Here is a 27,136-nt window from a genome sequence, read left to right on the forward strand (position 1 = left end):
AGTAATGAGGCGAAAGGAGACTGACCCAAACATGTCAAGAGACTTGGAAAGCCTCAACTCAGCTGGCATCCGCAGAAAGAGCCCAGATTAAAAGGGGGAGGGGAGCGGGGGCAAGTGTCCCACTGAAGTTCCGTGGGTGTGTGTGGCTTTAGCTGGGGCAGTTAGCTCCGTGTTTACTAGATGCCCCCAGGGTTCTCGCCAGAAGCAGCCCACCAGGAGCTGAACTTCAAAATGGAAAAATACTTGAGTCCAACCTCCAGCGGTTCTGAAAGCAAAGGTCCTAATGCTCACGGTGGAGAAGTGAGGCCCCACTAAGCCTTGTTGGCCGTCTTGCTGGGGGCACTGAACAGACTTGCATCTGTCCAGCACAAGCAGCCTGGAGTCCTGTTTCCAGCTGCAAAGTCTAGCATCCAGGGGGAAAGAGGAGGAAGAAAAAAAAAAAAAGAGCAGGGAGGGAGGGATGTCAGCTCACAGGAAAGGGAGGGGCAGCGACCATTTTCTGGTCCAGAAGAGAGAGTTAAATTTCAGACACAAACTAACAACTTGGGATACAAAGAAAAAAAAAAAAAACCAAACAACAGCAAAAGGTGAACAGGAAGGAGCAGAAACCGGAGAGAGTAGAAACAGACAAGGCTTGGGGGGGGGGGGGAGGACCCTGTCTTGGCAAAGGACTTTCTGGAGCCAGGGAAACGCACTCTCCATGGTCGGTCCCCTTGGGTCAGCCTGCGGTGTAGACCACAGCTGCCTGCCGGATCCGGCTTTCTGCTCGCCTTCTTGGAGGGGCGGACGGCTTTCAGGGCCGTCCCTTGGCTTAGAAAAATGCAGGTTGTGAAATATCAGGTGGGAGGGGGTCTCTTTCCTGAAACGGGGGTTAGGGTGTGGGGGGTGGCCTTTGCACACAGGGGCAGCACCTGTGGGGACCCAGTAGCACCCCGGGGACGTCCAGTAACACCTGGGGGGCCCAGTACCACCCGGAGGGTGCCCCCCTGCCGCCCAGCTGCATGGTGGGGGGGACAGCAGCACCCAGAGGAGGCCCAGCAGCACCCAGAGGAGGCCCAGCAGCACCCGGAGGAGACCCAGCAGCACCCGGAGGAGGCCCAGCAGCACCCGGAGGAGGCCCAGCAGCACCCGGAGGAGGCCCAGCAGCACCCGGAGGAGGCCCAGCAGCACCCGGAGGAGGCCCAGCAGCACCCGGAGGAGGCCCAGCAGCACCCAGAGGAGGCCCAGCAGCACCCGGAGGAGGCCCAGCAGCACCCGGGGCGCGGGGGACCATGCACAGGGCCCCCTCCGGTTCTGGGGCGCAGAGCTGCCCGGCCCGGCGGTTGTGCTGGGCGGCAGCACCTGCAGGAGCCCGGCCCGGCCCGGAGCGCGGCTGCGGCGGGGCGGAGTCTCCCGGCCGGGCCGGAGCAGGTGGCGGCGGGCCAGGGCGCGCGGGGCCCGCGATGACCTACTTCCAACGGCGGTTTGTAGGCGGCGGCCGTGCATCCCGGGGAGGAAGCGGGGCCCGGGGCGGCCTGCATCTGCCGCGGCTCCGCGGGGCTGGACAGGCCGCCCCCGCCGCCCCCGGTCCGTCCCCCCCGCGGCCCCGGGACCCGAGCGGCCGGAGCCCGGAGACGGAGGACCCCGGGGGCGGCGGCACCGAGCACTCACCTACCCGCGGGGCCCGTACGCGCGGCGGCGGCGGCGGCGGCGGGGGCGGCGGCGGAGGCGGAGACGGCGGCGGAGGCGGCTCACTGGGCCCGGACCCACCGTCCGCCTCAACCAAGCCCCAGGCGGCGGCGGCGGCCGGACGGGAGGGGCGGGACGGCGGCCTGAGACGGCCCCGCCGCCGCGGCCCAACCCGGCGCCGCCCGCCCCCGGGCCCCGCCCCTCGGCCGCCGGGGCCGCCGCCCATTGGCCCGGAGCGCGCACGCAAGGCCGTGGCCCCGCCCCCTGGCCGGGCGCTGAGCCGCGGGGCTCCCCCCACCCATCCGGCCTGCGGGCTTCCGAGCTGCTGGCCCCGCCCCCGCCAGCTCCGAGGCTACTATTGGCTGATCGGCGATCACACCCGGACGCTCTGATTGGGCGACGGGAGCGCCAGCCCCCGCCGCCCGCCTATAAGTTCCGTTAGCAGGTTCGGTTGCTCGCAGAGGCCGTCTCACCTCAGAGGGCGGAGCCGCGCGGGCTGAGGCCTCACTGCGCCTCCTCCGCCTGCGCGCGACCGCTACGGACTCTCGGGGCGGGGCCGACAGGAGCCCGGCCGCTCTTTGCCTCCTCCGCGAGCTCCACTTCCCTCTGATTGGCGAACGGGCGCCATCCCCCGGTCGCTTGTCGGACGTCACGGGCGGGATTTGATGACGTCGCCCCGGCATTCCACATCCAAGATGGCCGCCGTCCACCCGGAGAGCCGTCGTTGAGGAGCTTTCGTGAAGCGCGGGGTGAGTGTCCCGAGGATCGCGGGCGGCGCCGCACCCTCCCCGCGTGGCTGGGGGCCCGGCGGCAGCAGTTCGTTCCCCTCGCGGGGCTCCGGGGCCTTCCAGCCGGGAGGGAGAGAAGGGGCGGCGGCCTTGCAGCCCCCTGGCCTGCCCCCCCCCCTCCCCGCGACTTGGCCGCCGGGCCTGAGATTTAATGGGGGGCGGTCGCCCCACGCCCCGGGCCTTGACTGTGAAGCCCGGAGGGAAAGGCGCCCTTCCCGGCCCGCACGTCCGCAGAGCCGACGGCCTTTCGGGCCCGGGCGGTCGGGGGCGGGGGGCGGCCGGGGAGCTCGTCCCGGAGCTGGGGGCCGCGGGCTGCACCCCGCAAGGCGGGAGGGTCCCCTCCGGGTTCCGCTGCGGGTCACGGCGGCCAGAACCAGAGGCGCGACGTCAGGAGCGGCCTCACCGGCGCTGCTGGAGGGGCCCCTTCGGACTTGGGGTGCGCGTGGGGGCGCGCTTGTGGGTCGTTAGGATTTGGGGCGCGCTTGTCAATCATTAGGATTTGGGGCGCGCTTGTCAATCGTTAGGATTTGGGGTGTGCTTGTCGGTCGTTAGGATTTGGGGCGCGCTTGTCAATCATTAGGATTTGGGGTGTGCTTGTCGGTCGTTAGGATTTGGGGCGCGCTTGTCAATCGTTAGGATTTGGGGCGCGCTTGTCAATCATTAGGATTTGGGGCGCGCTTGTCAATCGTTAGGATTTGGGGCGCGCTTGTCAATCGTTAGGATTTGGGGCGCGCTTGTCAATCATTAGGATTTGGGGTGTGCTTGTCGGTCGTTAGGATTTGGGGCGCGCTTGTGGGTCGTTAGGATTTGAATACACTTGGTGTTTGTCGATCGTTAGGATTGGGGTGCACTTGGGGGTGTGGTTGTCAGTCGTTAGGATTTGGGTGCATTTGGGGCGCGCTTGTCAAGCGTTAGGATTTGGGAGTGTGGTTGTCGGTCGTTAGGATTTGAATACACTTGGGGTGTTTGTCAGTCGTTAGGATTTGGGGTGCGCTTGGGCGTGTGGTTGTCAGTCATTAGGATTTGAATACACTTGGTGTTTGTCAGTTGTTAAGATCTGGGTGCACTTGGGGGTGTGCTTGTCAATCGTGAGGATTGGGGTTGGGAGTGTGGTTGTCAGGCGCTAGGATTTGGGGTGCGCTTGGGAGTGTGGTTGTCACTTGTTAGGATTTGAACACACTTGGGGTGTGGTTGTCAATCGTTAGGATTTGAATACACTTGGTGTTTGTCGATCGTTAGGATTGGGGTGCACTTGGGGTGTGCTTAGACGGAAGAAGAGTTTTCTGGTTCCTTTCGAGTGAGGCAAGGGCAAAACCAAGAGGAATGGGGGGTCGGGCGGTGGCGCAGTGGGTTACGCGCATGTGGCGCAAAGCGCAGGGTGAAGCAGGTCTGCAGGTGTCTGTCTTTCTCTCCCCCTCTCTGTCTGCCCCTCCTCTCTCCATTTCTCTCTGTCCTATCCATCAATGACGACATCAGTAACAACAACAATAGTAAGACAATAAGGGCGACAGAAGGGAAAATGAATAATGGACAGAAAAAGATGGAGACTAAAGCCTAGCCGGCAGGTATACTGCTGCCCGGTGGGCCCAGTGAATGGCCAAGTGCCAGTGCTTGCGGAAACGGAAGCGATGCTCTACACCAAAGAGAAGGATGCAGACGTCGTCTTTACGACGCGTAGATTTCGGAGGGGTACTTCCAAAAACGTAAGGAGCTACGGAGAATGGTTGAAAGGTAGTGTTTATTCTGTACCATCGATGTCACAGGTGTGAGGGGTGAACAGGACAGGTGGGCAGCCGCACAGCAGCACCGGAGCCAACGCGGGCACCAGCCTGTGCTGCGGCGCGTTTGACCTGGCGGTGGCCGCTGGACTGTGGCAGCTTCTGCTGTGATAACAGCCCGCACAGACGTTGCTTGTCATCTGTGCTGGGGGGCTGCTGAGCTGGAGAGCAAGTGCCAAAGACCCCTCTTTTTTTATGATTGATTGATTTTTCCCTTTTGCTGCCCTTGTTTTTCATTGTGGTTGTAGTTGTTATTGATGTCGTCAATAGTAACAGTGAGGACCCTGGCTGCCTGGCCTGGCCTGGCCTCCCGTGGCCCCCGCTGTTGTCCAGCTCAGGAGAGTGCTGCTGGGGGGAGGCCAGAGCCCCTTCAGAGCCGCCAGGTCGGGGCGGAGGGCAGCGAGGGCACGAAGGGGCTCGGGAAAGACTCGCTGCACAGCCTGGCGCCGGCTGCCACTGGGAGAGCCCCTTTCCTGCCCCGCCACAGCTCTGTCCTCTCCAGTCTCCAGGTTGCGTCTTGGCCATGGTCGCTAGATGATAGTCACATTCTGAAATAATGAGAAAGGCCTGGGGGTCGGGCAGTAGCGCAGTGGGTTAAGCACGTGTGGCACAAAGCACAAGGACCGGCGTAAGGATCCCGGTTCGAGCCCCCGGCTCCCCACCTGCAGGGGCATCGCTTCACAGGCGGTGAAGCAGGTCTGCAGGTGTCTGTCTTTCTCTCCCCCTCTCTGTCTTCCCCTCCTCTCTCCATTTCTCTCTGTCCTATCCAACAACGATGACATCAGTAACAATAATAATAACCACAACAACAATGAAAAACAACAAGAGCAACCAAAGGGGAAATAAATAATAAAAACTTCTTTAAAAAGAGAAAGGTTAAGAAAGTGGTTGGACAGGAGAAGTGGCTGTTTCTGGGGCTCTGCCCCTCTTGAAGCCGCGCGCGGGGACTGGCTCTAGTGACGTAGTGAAGAGAGGGCCCTCGGTGGCCCCTGGGACAGGAAGGAAGTGCTCCTCCCTCTAGACTAGTGAGGAGAAGCAAGAGTCCGAGGTTGGTTGGTCCCGCGGTCGGTCGCCTATGTTCTGTTGGCTTCGGGGGTGAACATGGGCTCCTGCCTGCAGCTGGTGCTTCTGTCCCCATGGGAAGCGTCTCTCCAGTATCACGCACCAGCTGGGCTTGCTCCACGCACGCTGTCCCTTTAATCTATTGGCTAGAGACAGAGAGAAATGACGGCAAATTGAGAGAGAAGGGGATAGGGAGGGAAAGACAGAGAGACACCTGCAGCCCTGCTTCCCCCTGCAGGCGGGGACCGGGGGCTTGAACCTGGGTCCTTACGCGCTGTGATTTGATTTTGCTACTTCCCTTCATAGGATCCTAACGTTTTCAGAGAATCTCTGGAAAGAGCACGTCAACTTCAATAAATGAAGGAGAATAAGGAGAATTCAAGCCCCTCAGTCGCATCGGCAAACCTGGACCACACGAAACCATGCTGGTACTGGGATAAGAAGGACCTGGCCCACACGCCCTCGCAGCTGGAGGGCCTCGATCCCGCCACTGAGGCCCGGTATCGACGAGAGGGCGCCCGCTTCATCTTTGATGTGGGCACGCGCCTAGGACTGTATCCTTTGAACAGAATATAGACCGGCCACTGCTGTCACCAGGACAGAGCGTCACGCGGGGCTGTGGCTTGGGGTGGGGCACGTGCTTTACATGTGTGAGGTCCGGGGCCGGATCCCTGGCACACGTGTGTCTGCCTTGTAGTGCATATCACGTGTGTGTGTACACATGCTAAAATCTTTATTTTTTTTACTTATCTCTATTTCTAGGATAGAGACAGCTAGAAATCTAGAGGGAAGGGGGTGATAGAGAGGGAGAGAGACAGAGAGACACCTGCAGCACTGCAGGCGGGGTTAGGCTCGAACCGGGGTGGTTGCACACTGTAACGTGTGCTCTACCAGGAGGGCCGCCTGGCCCCCCAGGCTACAGGCTTAATCATTTTGGGGCTTTCCTCTTGATCATTCGGTGTGCCTGTACCCGGGGAGAGAATGGGCCGTAGGGGGCACTTAGGGCTTGCCCGAGCCCTGCCTTGTTGAGAACGGGACGTCCCGTCTTCCTGCTGGACCACTGATAGCGGTACCACTGGGCCTGTCCTCACTGTTTGTCTTTATTGTTTTTAACTAAAAACAGCATCTGTCAAAGTTCTTGTCTAAAGTCCTTAACCAGAGCAACAGGCACTATGACACGCTGGCCACTGGGATCATTTATTTTCATCGCTTCTATATGTTTCATTCCTTCAAGCAGTTTCCGCGATATGTAAGTGAAGCTTGGTATAATTTGCTGTCGTGGCTTATATCTCCATGGAGTTCTTCTGCGTGCTGCTTGCTTGTAAGCTGTCTGATTTTCCCAAATCACTTGCTTCTAAAGGAAAAAAAATGCAGACAAACAGACTTGGGGTTTGAACTTGGTAATTTTCTAATCAGACCTCAGTGGTGTGGGAGCTGGACCGGGACTCCCCCCAGCTGGAGGGAGACAAAAGAAACTGGATGGTTGGGTGGGGGTAGATAGCATCTTGGTTATGCAAAGAGGCTCTCATGCCTGAGGCTCCAGAGTCCCAGGTTCAGTCCCCCACACCACCGAAACCAGAGCTGGGCAGTGCTCTGGTCTAAAACAGACAGAAAGAAACGGATGGCTTCCAGAGAACATGCTTCTCTGCACCAAAAGGAAGATTTTTGTCCTCCCTGCTGTCTGCTTGGCTCACTTGTTTTGTGTGTGTGTGTGTGTGTGTGTGTGTGTGTGTGTGTGTGTTCAAAGATTGTCCTGGTGAGAGAGAGAGAGAGACAGGAAAAGAGAGAAAGCACGCGAGAGACATCACTCTGCTTCACGGACTGCCAGGGATCAAACTCAAGACCTCGTGCTTAAGAGCCCAACACTTGAGCCACCGAGCCACCTCCCAGACCACCACATACAGACTCTTTTAAGAAAGTTAAGTGCAGAGTGATGTATGCAGTTTAAGTTTGAGGAGTAAAATTCCCTTCGGGCTTTAAGAGAGTCGGTCGGGGTACTCGCAAGCTCAAGGAGGGAGCTGGGAAAGCGAGAGGGAGCAGCTGACCTGACAGCATCTGCGTCTGCTGAGAGCTCTGATGACAGCGGAAGCTTCCCCCCCCCCCCCCCATTTTAGGTGACAGGAGCTTGTTGTCTCTTCCTGGCTGGTAAAGTGGAGGAAACGCCCAAGAAATGTAAAGACATCATCAAAACCGCACGCAGCCTGCTCAACGATGTGCAGTTTGGCCAGTTTGGAGACGACCCCAAGGTGAGAGCTGCCCCTCTGCCTCACTGCTCTAGGGTCACCGCCTTCCGCCCTCCCTAGCACCTCGCACACGGGCCTGGGCCTCTGGGCCTCGGAAGTGACGCTGTGGCCGCGCCCGTGCATGCTGTGGACACAGAGGGACGGACACGGCGGGTCTGCCTTGCTTAGCTTTGCGTTCCACGGGGTCCCCCCCACTCTGCCCATTCACCTGTCGGGGGACACACGTGGAGCCTGAACCAGGCAGAACCGACGTGACTGTGGCTCTGGGGTCTCATAGCTGAGTGCTGAGATAGGTTTCAGCGGAACAGCCGTAGAGCAGAGTGACTGGAAACTGGTGCTTGCAAGGTCAGGTGGTGGTGCACCGGCTTCAACGCACATAGCATAAAGCGCGGGGGTCCGGGTTGGAGCCCCTGGCTGCTCCCTGCAGCAAGGTCGCTTCACAGGTGGTAAAACAGGTGTCTGTCTCTCTTCCTCTGTAACCCACCCACCCCGGTCAATTTCTCTGTCTTATCCCATTTTTAAAAATGGAGAAGATGGCCCCCAGGCATAGTGGATGTGTACTGCAGGCACCAGCCCCAGCGACAACCCTGGAAGCAGGTCAAATAAACTGCAGTGCTAAGACATTCAGAGGCGGGTCCCCTCCAGGCTGGCATTATGGGACGAAGGGGAAGCTGCCCGAGAAATGCCGTCTGCGCACAGCCCTGTAATTATCCCATGAATTGAATATTCAGAACACAGAGGGAGAGAGAGCAGGTCTTGACCGCCCTTGTAATGTTAGCTGGGCCACAGCCTGGAAACCAGCTGGGACCTTTGTAAAAGTGTGTTTCTCGATTTAGAAGACGAGAAGCTTCCGCACAACAGGTGCTGGCAAAGGGGGAAAATGGTAGCGACACTTCTGTGCTTGTTTTGTTTCATTTTGAATCATACTGTGTGAAAGTTGGAAGACTTTAAGCAGCTTACCTGAGAAGATGCTTGGGGAACTCGAGTAGGAGACCCATTTGGGAAAAGCAGGCGGGACAGAATCAGGGTGACACTGTTCCGCCACACGAGAGCCAGCTGCCTACAAGTCCTTTCCCAGAGTTACTGGGTCTGTGCAGCTGGTAATGACCTGATTTCCAGTTCTCCGCAAAGCCCTTTCTCCGCTGCAGACAAAGGATTTTCAGATAGTCCTTCCTACACAAGGAGTCTTGCTTCCACTGGCCATTGTCTTTAAGAACTAAGTACAGAGATTGAATTTAAGAAGCACTGGTGTCTGGGCATCAGCGAGGTAGAGGTACCGTCTACAATAGCAACAGTGAATTACGTTTCCAGGAATAGATCTTGATAAGAAATCTTTAGAAACCCTGTCTGGATGGAAGGAGAGAAGCCGGCAAGTAGTAGTGGACTAGAAAGATTTTAGATAGATTGGTTTTTAACCCGAGGCCTTAAGCGAACAACACAGGTGCCCTGCCACTGAGTTCCCCGCCACCACCACCCAGCCCAGTGATAAAAAGTGATTTTTAACTTAAAATTGTAATTCAACATGCTTTTGACAGGAAGATTCATTATAGCTTAAAGTTCAGTGACACTGAAACGCTCTCCCTAAAAACCCATATAAGTTCAGCAAGCTTTCAATCAGCATCAATAAATTTCTGTTTTTTTCTAGGATGACATACGACCTATAATTTGAGTTCAGGTGGGGGGAGAAAAACGGCTGATTGAACTTTCACTTCCCCTGGATTCCAGTACAGAATTACGGCAGACCAGAATGAGCAAACAGGACGGCACATTCTAGATAGGCTCTAATAAAGCAGGGAATTACGTGCTTGGTATGTAATGTCGAGACAGTTTCTCTCGGAAAAGATGAAACACTAAAGGGATATTTTTTTTCAGGCACCCTGTACAAGTCTCCGTCAGAGTTAGCTGCCCTTTTCATCATCTGTCCTTACAGCTCTGGACAGAAAGTCCTGAGGGCCCGCATCTGCTGGATAGAAATCCTGAAAGCAGCTACAAATCAGTTAGGCTGCGCAGGACCCTTGTATTGAGAGTAGTGACATTTCTAGCAAATTTAATTTTGTTTCACATTCCCGATATGACGAGGGCAGGGCTCAAACCTGCAAACCGGTGAGTTGTTGCCTGTTGACGGAGTGAGTTAGACCGCCGGCCCACTCCAGTGTCCGAACACTTTGTTGTCTAGAGACAAACAGAGCATCACTGGCACAGGCCATGCTAGAGGGATCTTGGGGCCTTAGACCTGTACGTGCCCTGTGTGCAGCCTCTGTGACCTTCCCAGTCACTGTTGTCTTTCTTTCTTTTTAACATCTGTTTATTGTCATGAGAGGAAGAGTCGGAGGTGGTCAGTCCAGGAGGTGGCAAAGTGATAAAGCTTTGGATTCTCAAGCATGAGGTCCTGAATTTGATCCCCGGCAGCGCATGTACCAGAGGGATGTCTGGTTCTTTCTCTCCTCCTGTCTTTCTCATGAATAAATGAAGAAAATATTTAACAAGTGGGGGGAGAGAAGCAGAGTATCACTATGGCATGTGTGACGCCAGGGATCAAACTCAGACTCAAACCTCGGGTTTGAGACTCCACCCTCCTTTCCACTGCACCACCTCCTGGGCCCTGCCAGTCTTTTGAAAACATAATGACTCTTGACTGTTTCGCCTTCTACATTTACATCTTTTCAGAAGTTGTTTTTGAAATGTTAAATGACTGAGTGGGAGAAAAGGACAGGAGCAACGCACAGTAAGTCGCTAAAACAGAACCTGAGCAACAGGAAAGGTTGCTTTGCTTTCGTGTTTTAAAAATTACTTATTTATTTGCTGTAGGATAGAGACAGAGGGAAATTGAGAGAGAAGGGGGAGATAGAGAGGAAGAGAGACAGAGACCCCTGCAGACCTGCTTCACCACCTATGAAGCGACTCCCCTGCAGCTGGGGAGCCGGGAGCTCGAACCGGGATCCTAACTGGTCCTTGAGCTTTGTGCCACGTGCGCTTAACCCGCCGTGCTACCGCCCGACTCCCTGTTTTCGTTTTTTTTGTTTTTTTTTTTCCTACCTGGGTACTGCTCAGCTTTAGCCGATTGAACCTGGGACCTCTGGTGGCTCGGGCAGGAATCTTGCTGGCGCGACGACTGTGATAGCTCCCCAGCCCGGGCAGCCTCAGGTTCTATCACCGTTTCCAGCCGGGCTTGAAATGCCTCCCTGGCCCCTGTCTTCTCTGCAGGAAGAGGTCATGGTTCTGGAGAGAATCCTGCTGCAGACCATCAAGTTTGACCTGCAGGTGGAGCACCCCTACCAGTTCCTGCTCAAGTATGCCAAGCAGCTCAAAGGTGAGGGCTGGGTGGGAGAGGGCGCTGTCAGAGACAGGTCTCTCGCATGAGGAGGACAGAGAGTCGAGTGGCTGACGCAGCCGGCCCACAGCTCCCCCACATAATTCAACCCCGGAGCCCTTAACGCCGTTTCCTTTTATGTAGAAACAGATTCTGTCATCCGGTTGCCAGGTGACACGGGGCAGGAAAATGAGTCAGGGTTTCTAAACAGCCTAATAAAGCCAGCCTCGGGCTGGCTTCCCATAGAGGGCGGCTCGGTGGGCATCTGGTGGGAGGGGAAGGCCCCTCTGTCCTCACTCCCCTTGGGGAAGTGCGGTACTGTGTGTCCTGTGCACGGTGCTCAGCGCCCAGCAGGCGTTAAGTCGATGCTTTTCCCCTCTCCTTAACGACGTGCCTTTCCTTTCTCTTCTAGGTGATAAAAACAAAATTCAGAAGTTGGTTCAGATGGCCTGGACATTTGTGAATGACAGGTACACACCCCCCAGTATTGATTCAGCCGGGTTTTCACACAGGCAGCCCCTCTGGGCTGCTCGGTTTTGGCCCCTGGTTTTATATAGGTGGCTTCTCGCCCCCGCAGAAAGGGCCAGCTAGTGGCAGGACAAGCGGTGAAGTCCCAGCAGGGACCCTGCCTCTCAGACACACCTGCCATGTGCCGCGAGTCTGATGAGGCGCGGGGGTCAGGACACCTGTGAGTGTTGCCGCCCTCGCCCACAGAAGCCGCTCGCTCGGTACCCGGCAGCCTGCCAGCTTCCCGGCGCACTTCTGACCCCTGGAGGGGCGGGCGAGTCGGGTCCCGGGGCTGGGCTGACGGTGGTCCCACGGAAGAAAGACCGAGCGCGCCCTTCTGGGGCTGCTGTGCCTAACTGAGTTCCTAGACAGCCGCCCAGTGGGCCCGCGGTGCTCACCAGGCTGCATCCTCTCTCCTAGTCTCTGCACCACCTTGTCGCTGCAGTGGGAGCCGGAGATCATCGCGGTGGCGGTGATGTACCTCGCGGGCCGCCTGTGCAAATTCGAGATCCAGGAGTGGACGTCGAAGCCCATGTACAGGAGGTGGTGGGAGCAGTTCGTCCAGGATGTGCCCGTGGATGTCCTGGAAGGTACTGTCCCCGGGGTCCCTCGCGTAGTCCGTCCGCCTCCGTCCGGGGTGACCCCGGGCCGTGCTGACCGCGACTGCGTCTGTCCCCTAGACATCTGCCACCAGATCCTGGACCTCTACTCGCAAGGGAAACAGCAGATGCCACACCACACCCCCCACCAGCTGCAGCAGCCGCCCTCTCTCCAGCCCGCGCCACAAGTGCCACCTCCACAGCCGTCTCAGGGCCCGGAGCCGCCCCAGCCCCCGCAGAAGGAGCCACCGCAGCCGCCGCAGCCACCGCAGCCGCCACCGCCGGCCCAGCCTCCCAAGAAACCGTCCCCGCAGCCCAGTCCACCCCGGCAGGCAAAGCGGGCCGTGGTACGTCGCCATTTCTGAGGGACCCCGGGGCCCCGAGAGGCACTTCTGTCTGACTTGAAAAGGGGGAAGAGGAAGGAGACGGTCTCCTCAGGTTGGAGCCAGGCTCCCTGGCTGTGGTTCTGTCAGTGCTTCCCACTCTGCTCAGGGCTTGGCTAATGCTGTGTTTTCTCTGTGACAGGTTTCTCCCAAAGAAGAGAGCAAATCGTCAGGTAACTAACTTCCTGTTCTGACATTGTGGTGGTGTGTCTTACAGTTCTCCGTATAAAAACAGGAAACTTGTCATATTACTCACCTTCAGATTTAGGTTGGCTTCAAATTTAACTTTAGAATAGCAAAGGGTACCCTGCCTTATCTTCCCCCCCCCCAAAAAAAAAAAAAAGCCTAGTCTTCTCTTTTTACCAATACGCTGTGTTTGTCATTGTAGTCTGAGTATTAGCACAGCAAGCCTGAGTGGCCAGAGATGAGGTGGGGTGTAGGCGGCGGCTGTGATGATATCTTTCAGACACTGCGTCCACTCGGGGGCCATGCGCTGGCTGTGGGGCTCGTGGCTCTGAGAGCCTCCGCACATCTGAGGCAGGTGACATCTTTGTCTTTTTTTTCTTTTCAGAGCCACCGCCGCCTAAAATCCCCAAACTGGAGACCACTCACCCCCCGTTGCCCCCGGCCCACCCACCACCAGGTAATTACGGGGGGGGGGGGGGAGTTCAGGGCCCGGCCTCCTCGACAAGGGACCTTTGGTCAGACAGCAGTGAGTGGCTTGGGGACCTGCCCAGAAATCTTCTTGCTTTTACAAACCGAGTTCTGGAGAAGTCGAGTCAGAACAGACCCGAACCTCCTACCCAGAAAGGCTGCACCGCCTGGGAGGTCTGGGCCGGGCGGGCAGGCCGAGTAGAGCTCAGCCCTGTCTCTGAAGAAGCCATGTCCCAGTCCCCAGGAGGCGAAGTTAGAGAGAGAGAAGTTGTCTGTCGGCAGGTTCCTGGGGGACTAAGCCACCTACACAGGTTTAGAAACAGAAAAATGTCTTGAAGAACAGGACACCTGTACCTGAGGTGGCACCTAGGGGCAGCCGGGCTGCGGGTGTCAAGGCTGCCACGTGTCCCTGTCACCTCACCTACTCTGGTCATGTCCACTCACACGAGCCACCGCCTGGGGCCAGCCACTCGGATCCTACGGCCATCTGCTACGGGGGTGCCCTCTACCAGCAGGGCCCGGCGGGGGTTGCAGGGAGCCTGTGAAGGCGGGGCTGGAGCTGCGCTCTGGGCTGTCTGTCCGTCTGTCCAGAGAGCCTGCCGGCAGGGCAGCAGCCACAGCTCCTCTGGGGTGGTGCGCTGGCTGCCTACTGCCCAGTCCTCCCTGTGAGGCGCCTGCGGGCAGGAGCCGCCCAGAGACCCCCCCTTCGATCTGGGGTGCGTGGGGGAGATGGGAGGCTCAGGGTGGGCCTGTGCTGGCGTGGGGCACTCGCCCGCCTCCTTGACGCGGGGGTCCTGCCCGCCAGGACAGCAAGGGCACGGAAGGGCTCTGCCTGAGCGAGTCAGGACAGGGCAGGGACAGGGGAGCCCCCCAGCCGCACCGCAGTGACCACCCCCCCTCTCCCTGCAGACCGGAAGCCGCCCCTCGCGGCCGCCCTGGGCGAGGCGGAGCCGGCAGGCCCCGCGGACTCAGCCGAGCTCCCCAAAGTGCCGCTGCCGCCGCCCGCGCCGCCCGCCCCGGTGCACCAGCCGCCGCCGCTGCCTCACCGGCCGCCGCCGCCGCCGCCCGCCAACTACATCACGGGCATGTCCACCACCAGCTCGTACATGTCCGGGGAGGGCTACCAGAGCCTGCAGTCCATGATGAAGACCGAGGGGCCCGCCTACGCCGCCCTGCCGCCCGCCTACGGGCCCCCCGCACACCTGCCCTACCACCCGCACGTCTACCCCCCCAACCCACCGCCGCCGCCTGTGCCCCCTCCCCCCGCCTCCTTCCCGCCACCCGCCATCCCCCCGCCCACGCCCGGCTACCCGCCGCCCCCTCCGGCCTACAACCCCAATTTCCCGCCCCCGCGCCTGCCCCCCACCCACGCCGTCCCGCCGCACCCGCCCCCCGGCCTGGGCCTGCCCCCGGCCAGCTACCCGCCCCCGGCCGTGCCCCCGGGCGGCCAGCCCCCGGTGCCCCCTCCGATCCCCCCGCCCGGCATGCCTCCTGTGGCCGGGCTGGGGCGGGCCGCCTGGATGAGATAGCGGGGCCTTCTGCTCTCTGTAGTGAGCAGTTTGGTGGGAGCAGAGGGTGTAGTCCGCGGCAGACCAGGCCGACCCGCCCGAGAGAGGCCCCTCCGTAGCCCGTCCATCTGGGGGCCATCTGGGGTCAGGCTGCTGTCGCCACCTTTCTGGGACTCCTGCCTGTGACCCCCTGGGCCCACAGCCCCTTCCTGCTGAAGGGGTGTCCTGGCCTCTCCCGAGAGGGGGAGAGGTGTGCTTGGAAAGGAATGTCTGTTTACATCCATCCACAGAGATCTATTTTTCAAGTGTGACTATAACAGCCTACTGTGAATTCCATCTTGGTTACAAACGAGACTCCTTCAGTCACCCCAATAAAGCTGTTGTGAAATGCACGTGTGGTGCTCCTTGTGGAATGGGCAGGTGGGGCGGACGGGTCAGCTGGGGGTCGCCCAGCCTGGGAGGGAGGGAGCCTGCTGTCACAGGCACCCCAGGTTCGAGCCCCTGGATGGAGGCACCAGTCCGTCCTTCTTGAGACCTGACCCTGACTGGTGAGTCCTCAGCTCAGCCTCGGCCTGCACCGCATCCAGTCAGCCGAGGCTGGGTGTGGACCCTCCGTACTGCGCCTGCCCCCATCCCCACCCGCATGCCCGAGGCCCAGCGCCCACACCCACAGACCAGCACTCACGGACGGCGGCCAGGCTTGCAAAGAACCTTTTATTTATCTAGCGCAAAGTAGACACTATTGCGATCTTCTCTGATGCTCCTTTTACTAAAATAGTTCAAATCAATGTTTTGACCACACTATCAAAATTTTTTTTTTTTCTTTTTCTCTCCCCAAATCAAAGTGGTTCAACAGAAGGCAGAAACAGGCCGGGGCCAGGGTCCTGGCTTCTCTGCTCAGAGCGGGGCTGCGGGCCGGGGCAGGGCCCAGACGTTCCAGCTGTTTCCAGAAAGCAGCACAAATAACCCCCCTTACAAAAAATATACAGCTCTACACACACACCCCCCCCCCACCCCAAGGTCATGCAACCATCTTGTTTAAGAAAAAAAGAAATCAGTAGTATGTATTTTGTTTCCTCTCAAGTCTTCCAGAAAAAAAAAAAAATGAAAGGTCACTTTTTCCTCTTCAACACTGATGTGTATCGCTAATAACTTTTGGATAAAAATGCGTCACCCTACAGAGAACCAGGCACGGCAGCCTCCAGGCCTGCCCAGGAGGGTGACCACAGTCGTCACAGTGGGAACTGAAGCCCGGGCAGAGTCCGAGGGCTTGAAACGGAACAGGACCAGCGTGGCGCTGGTAGGGGTGGGGGGGCTCGTCCCAAGCTGGTCCCCACTCTGCTGGGATGAGGTCCCCTGTGACCCAGGACTTCTGACGGACACTGCCCAGTGTCCCCGGGTGGGCGGAGACCCTGCTGGCTGCACTTCACCGCTTAGGAGACGACCGGCATGGTTCCATCTTGCTGACCGGCCATCCCGGGGGGACTTGAGGGGACCCTGTGGACGGGACTTTGAGGCTGCTCCCCCCAGGCCGGCCTGCAGCCCCCCGGCTCCCACGAGCCCACACTTATTGCTTCAGTTCAGTGGCGGCCATGCAAGTGGGCTCCCCAATACTTGGCTCCTTCCAGCAAGCCCTGGCAGCACCTGCATGGCACCCTGAGTGTGCCAAGGCCTTTCCCCTGAGGGCTCCCCAAGCTCCCCTCAGACAGCCGGGGTTCCACTGTGGAGAGAGTGCTTCCCAGTCTGTGGTCACTCGTGGGGAAGTCCTGATCCTCCCCAGGACCCAGAGGAGGGAAGGGCTGCGGGAGCCGGGGGGAGGGCAGGCCCGGCGTGGCTCATCAGGCCTCGGGCACAGCCAGTCCAGCGGGCCGGGACATGTGGACACTTCACAGTGGGACAGGCACTAGGGGCCGCATCCGTCCCAGCCAGGGTCCCCGTCCCCACTTCCAGGAAGCTCGATGAGCAGGCCAGGCCAGGAGGGACAAGACGGGGAGGGTGACCTTGAGCGTCCAGTCCGCCGGGCCAGGCCATGTTCTGGGGGGCCTACAAGGGGCCCTTGAACTGGTTCCCGGATAGATGCTGGCGGATGGAGGGCTTGGAGCTGGCTGCGTCACCCAGCTTCCTCCAGACCACCTGTGGGAGACGGAGAGGGAGACCGTGAGGGTGGGGGCCGCGAGACGCTCAGACCAGCCACATGGGGAGTAGCAGAGGAGGGGGACTCAGAATGGCCCAGCCCCCCGAGCCACCCTGCCACTTCCCTGGGGTCTGTCCCCCACCCGAGGAGCACAGAGACACCCCAGCTTGCAGACACCAGGGAGGGGGGCAGGGTCCCCCACAGCCTGAGCACAGCAGGGAGGGGCCCTGCCTTGGGGTTGCAGGGGGAGGCTGAGCTGAGGCTGCCTCCCAGATCTCCAGGACGCCCCTCTTCCAGCACCGAGCAGCTGTGGCCACGATCCCGGGCACCCAGGCCCCCCAGATCCCCCTGGCCCCCCAGGCCCTGTATCCTTACATTACACATCTCCCGCACGATAGCCTTCTCCTTCTCACTCAGGTCCTCCTCACAGCTGTCCTGGAGCTGCCGGTCCAGATTCTCGTGCACCTCCAGCACCTGAGAGACCGGCCGGGTCACAGCGTCGCCCCCGTCCCCCACTGTGGGGCTCCCCAGGACAGTGGACAGACATCCCCTACCTTCCACGGTGCATGGGAGGGGCCTGTACATGCTCAGGAAAAGGGCTGAGGGCTCCCTGGAGGAGGTGGCACTCTATCTCAAGGGCTACACTCAGCCACTGGGGCCCCCTGGGGGCCATGGGACCCTCCCCCCACCTGTGGGTGTCACATTGCTGTCACCTGGCAGCTCCAAGTCCCTCCGCCTGATGGGGGAGCAGAGGAGCAGGCCCACCCCGGCCCTGGGGGATTGTGGGGGCCACAGAGGCTGTGTGTGTGTAAGGGGTGGGGGGGGTCCTCACCTTCATGGCATGCACGACAGCCTCTGGCTTCTGCCCAGCGCAGCTAAAGGTGGCGGAGGGGGGCGAGGGCAGCTCAGGAACCATGCAGCCTGGGCCCTGGGTGAGGGGAGGGGGGCGGGTCTGAGGTCATGGGGGGGGTGGCCACAGGCATAGCCCCCTCCCAGGGATCAGTGCCCGAGAGGGGGGAGGCTGGCAATGAGGCAGCACCCAAACCCCCCCTGCAAAACAATAAATAAATAAATAAAGACCCTACACATGGCCTGGGGGGCATGGTCAGGCCAGGAGGGGACCCAGCCCAGGCCGCCCATGGACTGAGGGCTGCAGTGCCCCGCAAGGCCAGCAGGGGGCAACGGCCTCACATGGACTGTACTGACATCGGCCCACACTGGGACACCATGGGGCTGGGACATCCGGACCCAGGGTTGGCGCCCAGAGTGGGGAGACCAACGTGGACCCCTGAGGGCGGTGCCGGGCGGGACTGCCCCCCAAAGGCACAGAGCAGAGCCCACCCAACAGTGAGGGGCCCGAGGACAGGTCATGGAGGGTGGGGCCCCCGGCTTCCCCAGTGTTGGCGGAAAGTGGGGTGCCCGGCGGGACTCACGTTCTGCTGGACATCCTGGTAGGAGGGCGGCAGGGCGGAGAGCTGGGACTCCGAGTGGTAGGGGGACAGGCCCTTGCGTAGCGTGCGGAACTCTCCGGATCCAGCCTGACGCGGGGGCAGGAAGGGGGTGAGGACTGGCTGGGGACCCCAAAGGCTCCCTGTCTGCCCTGCGTCTCACCCTTCTGGCCACAGCAGCTGGTGCAGACAGGGTCTCTAACCCCAGGGGCTTGGGGCGGGAGGGGCTGCTTGAGTGTACGAGATGCCGGTTCAAACCCCAGGCCTCTCGCACAGCTCCCCAGTCAGCACCTCCAGATACAGGACCCCCCCCTCCACGCCCCCCGCCACACACACACTTTCTGGTTTCGGCTTCCTGGCCCCCACCAGACCCCAGGATGGACCCCCCCAGCTCTGTTCAGAGGCACAAGGTCCTCCTGGGTGGGTCCCTGGGACAGCTGCTCTGAGTGCATCCCCCCCCCCAGCATGGACAATGAAGCTGGTGGGATGTGCGTGTGTGTGTGTGTGTGTGTGTGTGTGTGTGTGTGTGTGTGTGTTGGGAGCACACCCTAGTGTCACAGGGTGCAGAGCCACAGTCCAGGGATAGGATACATTTGAGACGTTCAACTACTCAGGATAAGAGGGCTCTGAACCCCAATTCCATTGGGACCCGGAGAGAGAAAAGGAGGAAAAATAAAAAAGGACACTCAGAAGTAATAACAGGTGTAGGTGTGACTCAGAAAGAAAGCGAAGGCGGGGAAATTGGTAGCGCAACGGGTTAAGTGTACGTGGCACAAAGTGCGAGGAGCAGCATAAGGATCCCAGTTCAAGCCCCGGCTCCGCACCTGCAGGGGAGTCACTTCACAGGCGGTGAAGCAGGTCTGCAGGTGTCTGTCTTTCTCTCCCCCTCTCTGTCTTCCCCTCCTCTCTCCATTTCTCTCTGTCCTATCCAACAACGACAACAATAATAACTACAACAACAATAAAAACAAGGGCAACAAAAGGGAATAAATTAAATTTTTTTCAAGTATATAGATAATAAAATCAAATATTTAAAAATTCATTTAGGGGCTGGAGAGACAGCACAGGGATTCTGCAAAATGGCTTTCCCACCTGAGGCTCCGAGGCCCCAGGTTCCATCCCCGACACCATCAGCCAGAACTGAGCAGGGCTCTGGGGAAATTAAAATATTCTCAACGGCTGCCTAACAGCCCTCAGCTCACTGACTTCCTCAGGGACGAGGCTTCACCTGAAACTCTTTCTCCCTGGGCAGCCCAGAGGTACGAAGCCTTGAGGTCCATCCCCGGCATCACATATGCCAGAGGGAAGCAAAGCGTCTCTCTCTCTCTCTCTTAGTGTGTGTGTGTGTGTGTGTGTGTGTGTGTGTGTGTGTACAGCCTCTCTCCCTGGGATAGGAAGACCTTCCTTATTCTAGGATAACCCAGTGTCTCCCATGACCTAGACCCCTGGAAGAAAGCAGCCTCAGACCCCCCCCAACATGCCCCCCCTCCAGCTGTGTGTGACCCGTGGGGCTGAGCTCAGCTGTCAGTAGCTGGTGGTCCCACTGGGTGGGGGGAGGTGTCAGCAGACGCAGGCCTAAGAGAGCAGGGGAGAGGAGAGCCCCCCACCTCCCCCATCTGCCTGCCCGGTCACACTGCCCGCACAGCCCATAGCCATAGTGGGATGTTTTTTCTGTTTTTGTTTTTGTTTCTGTTTTATTTGATTGAAAGGGAAGGGGGAGGTAGAAAGTGGGGGGTAGATAGCATAATGGTTCTGCAAAGAGACTTTTATGCCTGAGGCTCCAAAATCCCAGGTTCAATCCCCAACACCACCAAAGAAAAAGAGCTGAACAGAGGTCTGGTAAAATAAAAAAAAGAGGGGTAGGGGCAGAAAGCGAGGCACCTGCAGACCCCTTCCCCAGCAGGTCAGGACCACTGGAGGTCAGGGTCTGGGGAGCCCCCAGCCTTGCCACTGGCTGTACCAAGACGTGGGGGTGGCAGAGGGACACCCCAGGGTGGGCGGGGACTCGGGGTGGGTGTGCACAGGCCTGGGGCTGGGATGGCAGCGTTGGGGGCCTCTGAGCAGCCATCCAGTGGGCAGGGAGGGCACTGAGCTAGGCAGCCAGTGCCAAGCCTGCTGGTTGCCTGGCAACAGGGCCAGGAAACTGACCCTCCCCCTTCCCGGGGCTGTTCCCAGAGAAATGCACTGGGCGTCTCGCCACCTGAGTGGGGGCTGGGCTAAGCTTGGCTCGACATGGGGGCACAGATGCGAGGGGTCGGCCAAACCCAAACCCAGCGGGCAGTGACCACAGGCAGCCGCTAAGGTCCCACCGGGCCCTCCCTACGCCCCCACCACACTCTCCAGAGAGCACAAGTGTCTGTCTGCCCTGCTCTGCAGAGGCCTGTGCCCCCAGCCCAGTGAATCTATCTGCAGGCGGGGCAGTGGGTACGGGATACCGGCTTGGGGACAGTGGCTGGGGTAAGGGACTGGGGCAGGGAACAGAGGTCAGAGCTGAGGGCCAGGGCACAGGGGCCAAGGAACAGGGGCTGGCCAGGGGCTAGGGGCCGGGGGCTGAGGACTAGGGGCCAGGACTAAGGGACAGGAGCTGTGGGCCAAGGGCCAGAGCCAGAGGCCAGGGGCCTCCAGCTGGAGCTCAAAGCAGGGGGCTGACAAGGGCCCAAGCAGGCAGAAGCCAGCCAGCCTCGGCACCCTGCCTGCCTTACACAGCAGTCCTTTCAGCAAGTGCCTGTCGCCACCCCTGCGGCACCCCAGCGCTGACCCTCCCCACACATGCCCGCAGACCAGGGCACAGAGCGGCCAGAGTGAGGACAGGCCTGTGAGCCACGTTCTGGGAGCCCGCGTGAAGGTGACGTCCCCCACGCACCACTACCCGCCGGGCACTTACCTGGCCCAGCTGCCTGTCACTCCCCAGCAACCTCACCTTGCTCTCCAGCTGCCAGATGTAGGACGAGGGGTCTGTGGAGGAGGGGACACGTCAGCCATGGTCAGCTCCCCACCGGCAGCCCCCCTACCCTAGTGGCTACCCCCACTGGGGACATGGCCCCCACAGAGGGAAACCGAGGCCCTGAGCATGACACCCCACAGGACGGGAGAAGCATGGGGAGGGCTGAGGACCACAGAGAGTACCTCCCTTGCAGGAATGGGGATAAAGACCAGGGTCAAGGCACCCCCGCAGGTCACCCCAGCTGTGACCTTTCTGCTCCAGGCAGTGGCCCCGCCCCGCCTCCTCATGGGCTCAGAAACCCCCTCCCCTGAGCCTCTCAGCCTGCCACCGTCCGCAACAATCAGAAAAGGAGGGAGCCCCTCCAGGCTCGCCCCACACAACCCACATGGGCACAGCTGCGAGACCCCCAGAAGGACCCCTCGCTGAGACGCTGACTGACCATCAGGCAGTCTGTGGGCTTTCCCTGAAGCCCAGCTGAGTGCTCTAGGCCAGCAGGGTTGGAGGGCTTGTTGGCTTGTTTGCATTAATGAATTAATAACGATTTACAAAATTACAAGAGAACGGGGACAACTCCACACTGTTCCCACCCCCAGAGCTCTGTGTCCCCACTCCCTCCACTGGAAACGGCAGTGGTTCTCCCAAGGTCACATATGGGCTGACTATGATTTCTGTAACTGTCTATCTATCTATCTATCTATCTATCTTTTTGCCCAATTTTTCTTTTTTAAAATTTTTTTATATTTATTTTCCCTTTTGTTGCCCTTGTTTTTTTTTATTGTTGTTGTAGTTATTATTGTTATTGATGTCATTGTTGTTGGATAGGACAGAGAGAAATGGAGAGAGGAGGGGAAGGCAGAGAGGGGGAGAGAAAGACACCTGCAGACCTGCTTCACCGCGATTCCTCTGCAGGTGGGGAGCTGGGGGCTCGAACTGGGATCCTTAAGCTGGTCCTTGCGCTTCGCGCCACCTGCGCTTAACCCGCTACGCTCCCGCCCGGCTCCCCCTTTTTTTTTTTGCATAACCACTATGCTATGCCCTCAGTCCCTGAAAACATTTCTTTCTTCTGTGTTTTCTGAGAGAGGAGAGACACCAAAGCATAGTTCCACCATGCGTGGGGCTCTTCCTGACGCCGCCACACTGCTCCCGTGTGGTGCCAGGGATCGAACGCAGACCCCGGGCACAGCGAGATGTGGGCTGGGCTTCCTGAGCGGTCTCCTGGCCCTTCTGAATATTTAAACCACCAGCTGAAGCCCCATATAAACATTTAGATTCCAGTGGATTCTAGCCTGAAGATGTCGTTCTATTTTTGAAAGCAAGAATGAGGACTCAGAGCAACACCCCCAACTCATCAAATAATTCCCTGGGGTCGAAAACTCTTGTTCCATGTAAAAGAGGAGAAAAGATGATGAGTTTGTATTCTGAAGGTGGGGGCTACGTTTTGGGGGCCCTGCGCCCCCACCTAGGATTTGGGGCTGCCCCCAGGAAGCCTCCCCTTCCACACTGGACCCCGGAGCACATTCAGCTCCCTGCCCCCCCCCCCCCACACACACACACACATAGGCCTCTCCCTCTGGGCGCCTGCAGCCCCGGCCGCTCTGAGTCTCCATGGAATTAAATTAATCCCAGCTTTGCAGTAATGAAGCAGCACTGCGGAGGGAAGTTTCTTTCCAGCCTGGCTGCTCTGGGCAGGGCAGTGGGAGGGACCCAGAGATGGGCTGGCCAGTGTCCCCAGGGATGCTCCTGACCCCTCCACAAGAGGGGTGCTGATGCGCAGCCAGCAGGAAGTGCCCCCCGGCAGGGGCAGGGGCAGGGGCAGGGGCAGGAACAAGTGAGCTGGGAGGCGGCTGGAAGTGGTGAGAGGAGCGGGCACTGGGAAGACCCCCCAACGGCCACCCCCTTCCCCTAGGCCATCCTGTTACCACCAGCTCTGTTTATTCAAGCAGGACCAGTGACCCAGAGAGGCTCAGCAGCTGGTCCCAAGCCACATAGCGCCAACACTGCAGAGCTGGGCTCCTGCCACCCCACCTCTCCACCAGCCCCAGAGAGACCCCCACCCTGGGGCCCTCAGCAGCCAGCACCAAGGACATGATGGGAGAGAGTCCACGCCATTATACCAACCCATTCCTCGACAAAGAAACAGAGGTTCAAAGGGACCCCGGCCACTGGATCCAGCACAGCTCATAAAAACAGGACCGGGGAGGAAGGGAGAGGAGCCAGACTGTGGCGCACCTGGTTAAGCACTCACATTACAACGCACAAGGACCCGGGTTCAAGCCCCCAGCCCCCACCTGCAGGGGGAAAGCTTTGTGAGTGGTGAAGCAGGGCTGCAGGGGTCTCTCTCCCCCTTCCCCTCTCAATTTCTCTCTGTTTCTATCCAATAGTAAAACATAAATAGGAGTTTAAAAAATTTTAAAACAGAAAAGGAAGACGGAGGTGGGCAGTGATATCCTCAACGGGCAAGCCAATTTCTTCTGGGGTGACAGAAACGACCTGAGAATAGCACACAGATCCGGGACTAAGCATCAGGTCGGTGACTCCCCCATGAGGATGTGGATTCTGACTCATCATCATCGTCACGGCCAGCGCGAGGAGAAAGATACTCGAGATGTTTCTTCCTGCAGGGTTGTCACTGGGGCTCAGCACCACGTGACTCACTCCTGGTGGCCGCCATGTTTTTCATTGTCTTTCTTCTAGATGGAGGGTGAGAGACAGAGATAGAGGGGAGAGAGACAGACAGAGGAAAGACCCTGCAGGGCTTGAACTCGGGTCCTTCTGCGTTGGAAGCGTGTGTGCTCCCCGGTATGCCACCTGCCGGCCCCCTTCAGGTCTGACTGGCCCGGGAGGCAGTGTGCTGAGCTGAGCCCTCAGGATGACGCCCTGAGTGTGACTGACTGGCACTGTGTGGGCCAGAACGGTGCTCTGGCTAATGGTGGTGCCCGATTGAACCTGGGACCTCGGAGCCTCAGGCAGGAGAGTCTGTATAACCACTATGCTCTCTCCTCTGCCCTCCCTTTCTCTCTTTAATACATAAGTTTTATATATAAACTTTTAAAAAATATTGTTAGAGAATTGTTTCACTTATTTCTCCTAAGACAGAGAGCAGGCCAGCTACACATCAGGCTGAGAATCAAAGTGGGGGTCTCTAGCAATGCATACCCTGCACTCCACCAGCTGAACTATCGCCCCCGTCAGGAAGCAAGAGCTGGTGGACTTGTGGGGGGCTCCCAGGGAGGGGGTGCTGGCAGTGGCTGGAAGTCCCCTCTCAGTCCCCAGCCTGCTTTGGGGTGTGCAGCAAATCCTTCCCCCGCCCCCCCCTGCCCCAGGGCCCAGAGAAGCAGGGCGGGAGGTCCAGGGACCCAGGGGGCAGGACAGGGACAGACGCCACTCAGAGACCCAGCCACACAGCGTCCCTGCAATTAGCCCGTGCCCACCCAGCTGGACAAGGCGCAGACAGGCTGGGGGACAGACAAGGGCACTTCCTGTCTGGCCTGAAAGGCCGGTGACCTAAATGCTCATCTGACAGCTGGGCTGGGAGGGGCCATCCGCCCGAGGGCCAGGCGGGGAGGTGCCCTCCAACCCACCCTGGGCAAAGGACCAAGCACTTCCACACTGTGGGGGGGGGGAGAAAGAGGAGACAAGAGGATAGAGGGGGGAGGGAGAGAAGGAGAGAGGGAGAGAGGAGAAATGGTCAGGTGGTGGTACACCTGGTTAAGCACACACATTGCAATGCCTATGGACAAGGGTTCAAGCCCCCTGGTCCCACTTACAAGGGGGAAGCGTCACAAATGGAGAAGAGGGTCTGCAGGTGTCTGTCTTTCTCCCTCCCTATCTCCCTCTTCCCTCTAAATTTCTCTCTGTCCTATCAAATAAAATAAAGTTTAAAAAGTGAATTATTTTTTATTTCTTTAAAATAAATAAATAAGGACTGAGGAAAATTAAAACAAACAAAAACCAGCCTTGGAGGAAAGTCCTAGATCCCTCTGGGTTTTCTTATTTGTTTGTTTGTTTGAGATTTTATTGATTTAGGTATTAACAAAAAAGATGCGAGAGACAGAAAGAACCAGACATCACTGGTGCACGTGCTGCTGGAGAACTGAACTCAGGACCTGGTGCTTGAGAGGCTAGTGCTTTATCCACTGAGCCACCTCCCACCCCCTCCTCAGGCTCCCCCGTGGCCAGTCAAGGGCACACCCTCCGCCCCAAGCCACCAAACGCCAGCTCACCTTGGGGACCACAGCGTCACACCTGGGGGGAGGGTGGGGTCAGGCACACCCACCTGCTACACGAGGCTGCCCAGGGCCAGCTCACTGGAGCCCATCCCCACCCCCTTTAAGGTCAGGATACCGGCTGGGGGAGACAGCCCAGCCTAGCAGAGCACAGGACTTGCTGCCCGAGGCCCCAGAGGGCCCAAGTCCCATTCCTGGCAGTTCCATACGTATAGCTCTGGTCTCTCTCTCTCCTCTCTCTCTCCTCTCTCTTCCATAGGAAATAAAGCTTTAAATATATATATATATATATATATATATATATATATATATATATATGTAAATCAGGTCGGGAAATAGCTCACCTGGGTAGTGCGTTGATCTGCCATGCGCACTACCCAGATTCAAGCTCACCCAGGGAAGGAAGCTGGGGTCAGTGTTGGGGTCTTTTCCACTCCCCCCTCTTTAATTATTTTTATGTTTTTACTTGTTTGTTTGTTCTTGTTTTTATTTGTTTGTTTATTATTATATTTTATTATATATAGAAAGACATTGAGAGGGGAAGAGATAGAGAGGGAGAAAGACAGACACCACGAGGCTTTCTCCCTGCAGGTGGGGACCTGAGGCTCGAACCTGGGTCCTTATGCACTGTAATATATGCACTTAGCCAGGTGCACCACTGCCTACCCCCTCCCCATCTAAAAATGTCAGCACAGTGCAGGGACGTCCCAGAGAGGACACAAGCGTGGAACCCAAAAGCCACTTGAGGGATGTCACCCATGAAGGGGACGTGGAAGCAGCGTGGCCTGAAATCAGTGTGACAGACGGTCCTGGTCCGGTTGCAGCAGCACAAGAGGAAGAAAGGCCACAGAACCGCCCGGGACACAAGGACAGCTCAGGCTGGGGTCGCACGAGGACAGGGGACACCTGCCACCCTGCCCCAGGTGGGTGAGGGTGCCAGAGGGCACCAGGGCTGGGCAAGCCAGAGAAGGAGGGGAAGGCTCCGCGCAGACCGCCTGGGCAGCACGGCTTCTGCTCCTCCCTCCTCTCTCTCTTACAAACACATTTTACAAGGACCAGGCGGGGGCGCACCTGGTTAAGCGCGTACACAGCCCAGTGCGCGAAGACCCAGGTTCAAGCCCCTGGCCCCCACCTGCAGGGAGGAAGTCTCATGAGTGGTGAAGCAGAGCTGCGGGTGTCTCTCTGGCTCTTCCTCCTCCCTCTCAATTCTCTTTGTCTTTCTCCAATAAATGAGTGAATACATTCTAAAAATTGAGGGACAATAGAACGTGGGTTTTTTTTAATTTATTTCTTTATTGGGGAATGTTTTACATTCAACAGTAGTGGTTTTTTTAATATTTATTTATTTTCCCTTTTGTTGCCCTTGTTGTTTTGTATTGTAATTATTATTGATGTCGTCGTTGTTGGATAGGACAGAGAGAAATGGAGAGAGGAGGGGAAGACAGATGGGGGAGATAGATACCTGCAGACCTGCTTCACCGCCTGTGAAGTGACTCCCCTGCAGGTGGGGAGATGGGGGCTCGAACCGGGATCCTTGTGCTTCACACCGGCGAGCTACTGCCGGACTCCCTAAGAACGTTTTTTATAAGTAAGGTGAGAGAGGGGAGGGAGGGGGAAAGGAAGGGAGGGAGGGAGGGAGAGGAGACAGGGTGGGGCTCACCTAGTCTGACATGAGACTGCAGGGTGAGGGCAGAGCACGCAGTGAGGGGCCCGTGGGAGGACTGGGGGCTCTCAGCCCACGGAGGGGCGTGGGGTATGTGTCCCCCAGAGGCGCTCACTCCTGCCCTCGCCACTGCTGACAGCTCAGCTGGCACCATCCACGCATGACCCCACATTGGTGTGTAAGCACCTCTGAGCTGATCACGTCGAGGAATCCTCACACAC

The 27,136-nt window shown here is 58.5% G+C and overlaps 3 protein-coding genes and 1 long non-coding RNA gene across 8 annotated transcripts in view; 1 reads left to right on the forward strand and 3 right to left on the reverse strand.

The window, feature by feature from the left end:
• The window catches only part of SETD3 (SET domain containing 3, actin N3(tau)-histidine methyltransferase), a 42,654-nt gene extending 40,490 nt beyond the window's left edge, over window positions 1-2,164 (reverse strand). The window contains exon 1 of one of the 4 annotated variants that reach the window (XM_060181029.1): window positions 2,142-2,164. The gene's annotated coding sequence lies outside the window, so the exon portion shown is untranslated. Of the gene's footprint in view, window positions 1-1,650; window positions 1,872-2,141 lie in introns of those variants that run through there. The other 3 variants (XM_060181030.1, XM_060181027.1, XM_060181028.1) reach the window with 3 other exon arrangements.
• Window positions 2,157-14,892, forward strand: CCNK (cyclin K). The gene is made up of 11 exons (XM_060181031.1): window positions 2,157-2,417; window positions 5,603-5,850; window positions 6,464-6,545; window positions 7,411-7,542; window positions 10,744-10,849; window positions 11,262-11,319; window positions 11,777-11,946; window positions 12,037-12,302; window positions 12,481-12,511; window positions 12,910-12,981; window positions 13,902-14,892. Exons 2-11 carry the CDS (start codon window positions 5,654-5,656, stop codon window positions 14,519-14,521), a joined length of 1,734 nt encoding a protein of 577 aa, XP_060037014.1. The 5' UTR covers window positions 2,157-2,417; window positions 5,603-5,653; the 3' UTR covers window positions 14,522-14,892.
• LOC132535422 (uncharacterized) lies at window positions 4,178-10,748 on the reverse strand. The gene is made up of 2 exons (XR_009547206.1): window positions 10,576-10,748; window positions 4,178-5,442 (listed from the first exon to the last, which is right to left on the reverse strand). It is a non-coding gene; the product is annotated as an uncharacterized LOC132535422 (long non-coding RNA).
• Window positions 14,893-15,195: 303 nt separating the features above from the next.
• Window positions 15,196-27,136, reverse strand: part of CCDC85C (coiled-coil domain containing 85C) — a 37,562-nt gene continuing 25,621 nt past the window's right edge. Inside the window, exons 2-6 of one of the 2 annotated variants that reach the window (XM_060181033.1) lie at window positions 20,967-21,037; window positions 18,068-18,172; window positions 17,467-17,562; window positions 17,010-17,108; window positions 15,196-16,633 (exon numbers count right to left, since the gene is read on the reverse strand). In XM_060181033.1, coding sequence (XP_060037016.1) covers window positions 16,544-16,633; window positions 17,010-17,108; window positions 17,467-17,562; window positions 18,068-18,172; window positions 20,967-21,037 — 461 coding nt within the window. In that variant the 3' untranslated portion in view covers window positions 15,196-16,543. The remainder of the gene's footprint in view (window positions 16,634-17,009; window positions 17,109-17,466; window positions 17,563-18,067; window positions 18,173-20,966; window positions 21,038-27,136) is intronic. The other variant, XM_060181032.1, reaches the window with a different exon arrangement.

Source organism: Erinaceus europaeus, chromosome 22 (assembly GCF_950295315.1).
Source record: "Erinaceus europaeus chromosome 22, mEriEur2.1, whole genome shotgun sequence".
Taxonomy (NCBI): Eukaryota; Metazoa; Chordata; class Mammalia; order Eulipotyphla; family Erinaceidae; genus Erinaceus; species Erinaceus europaeus.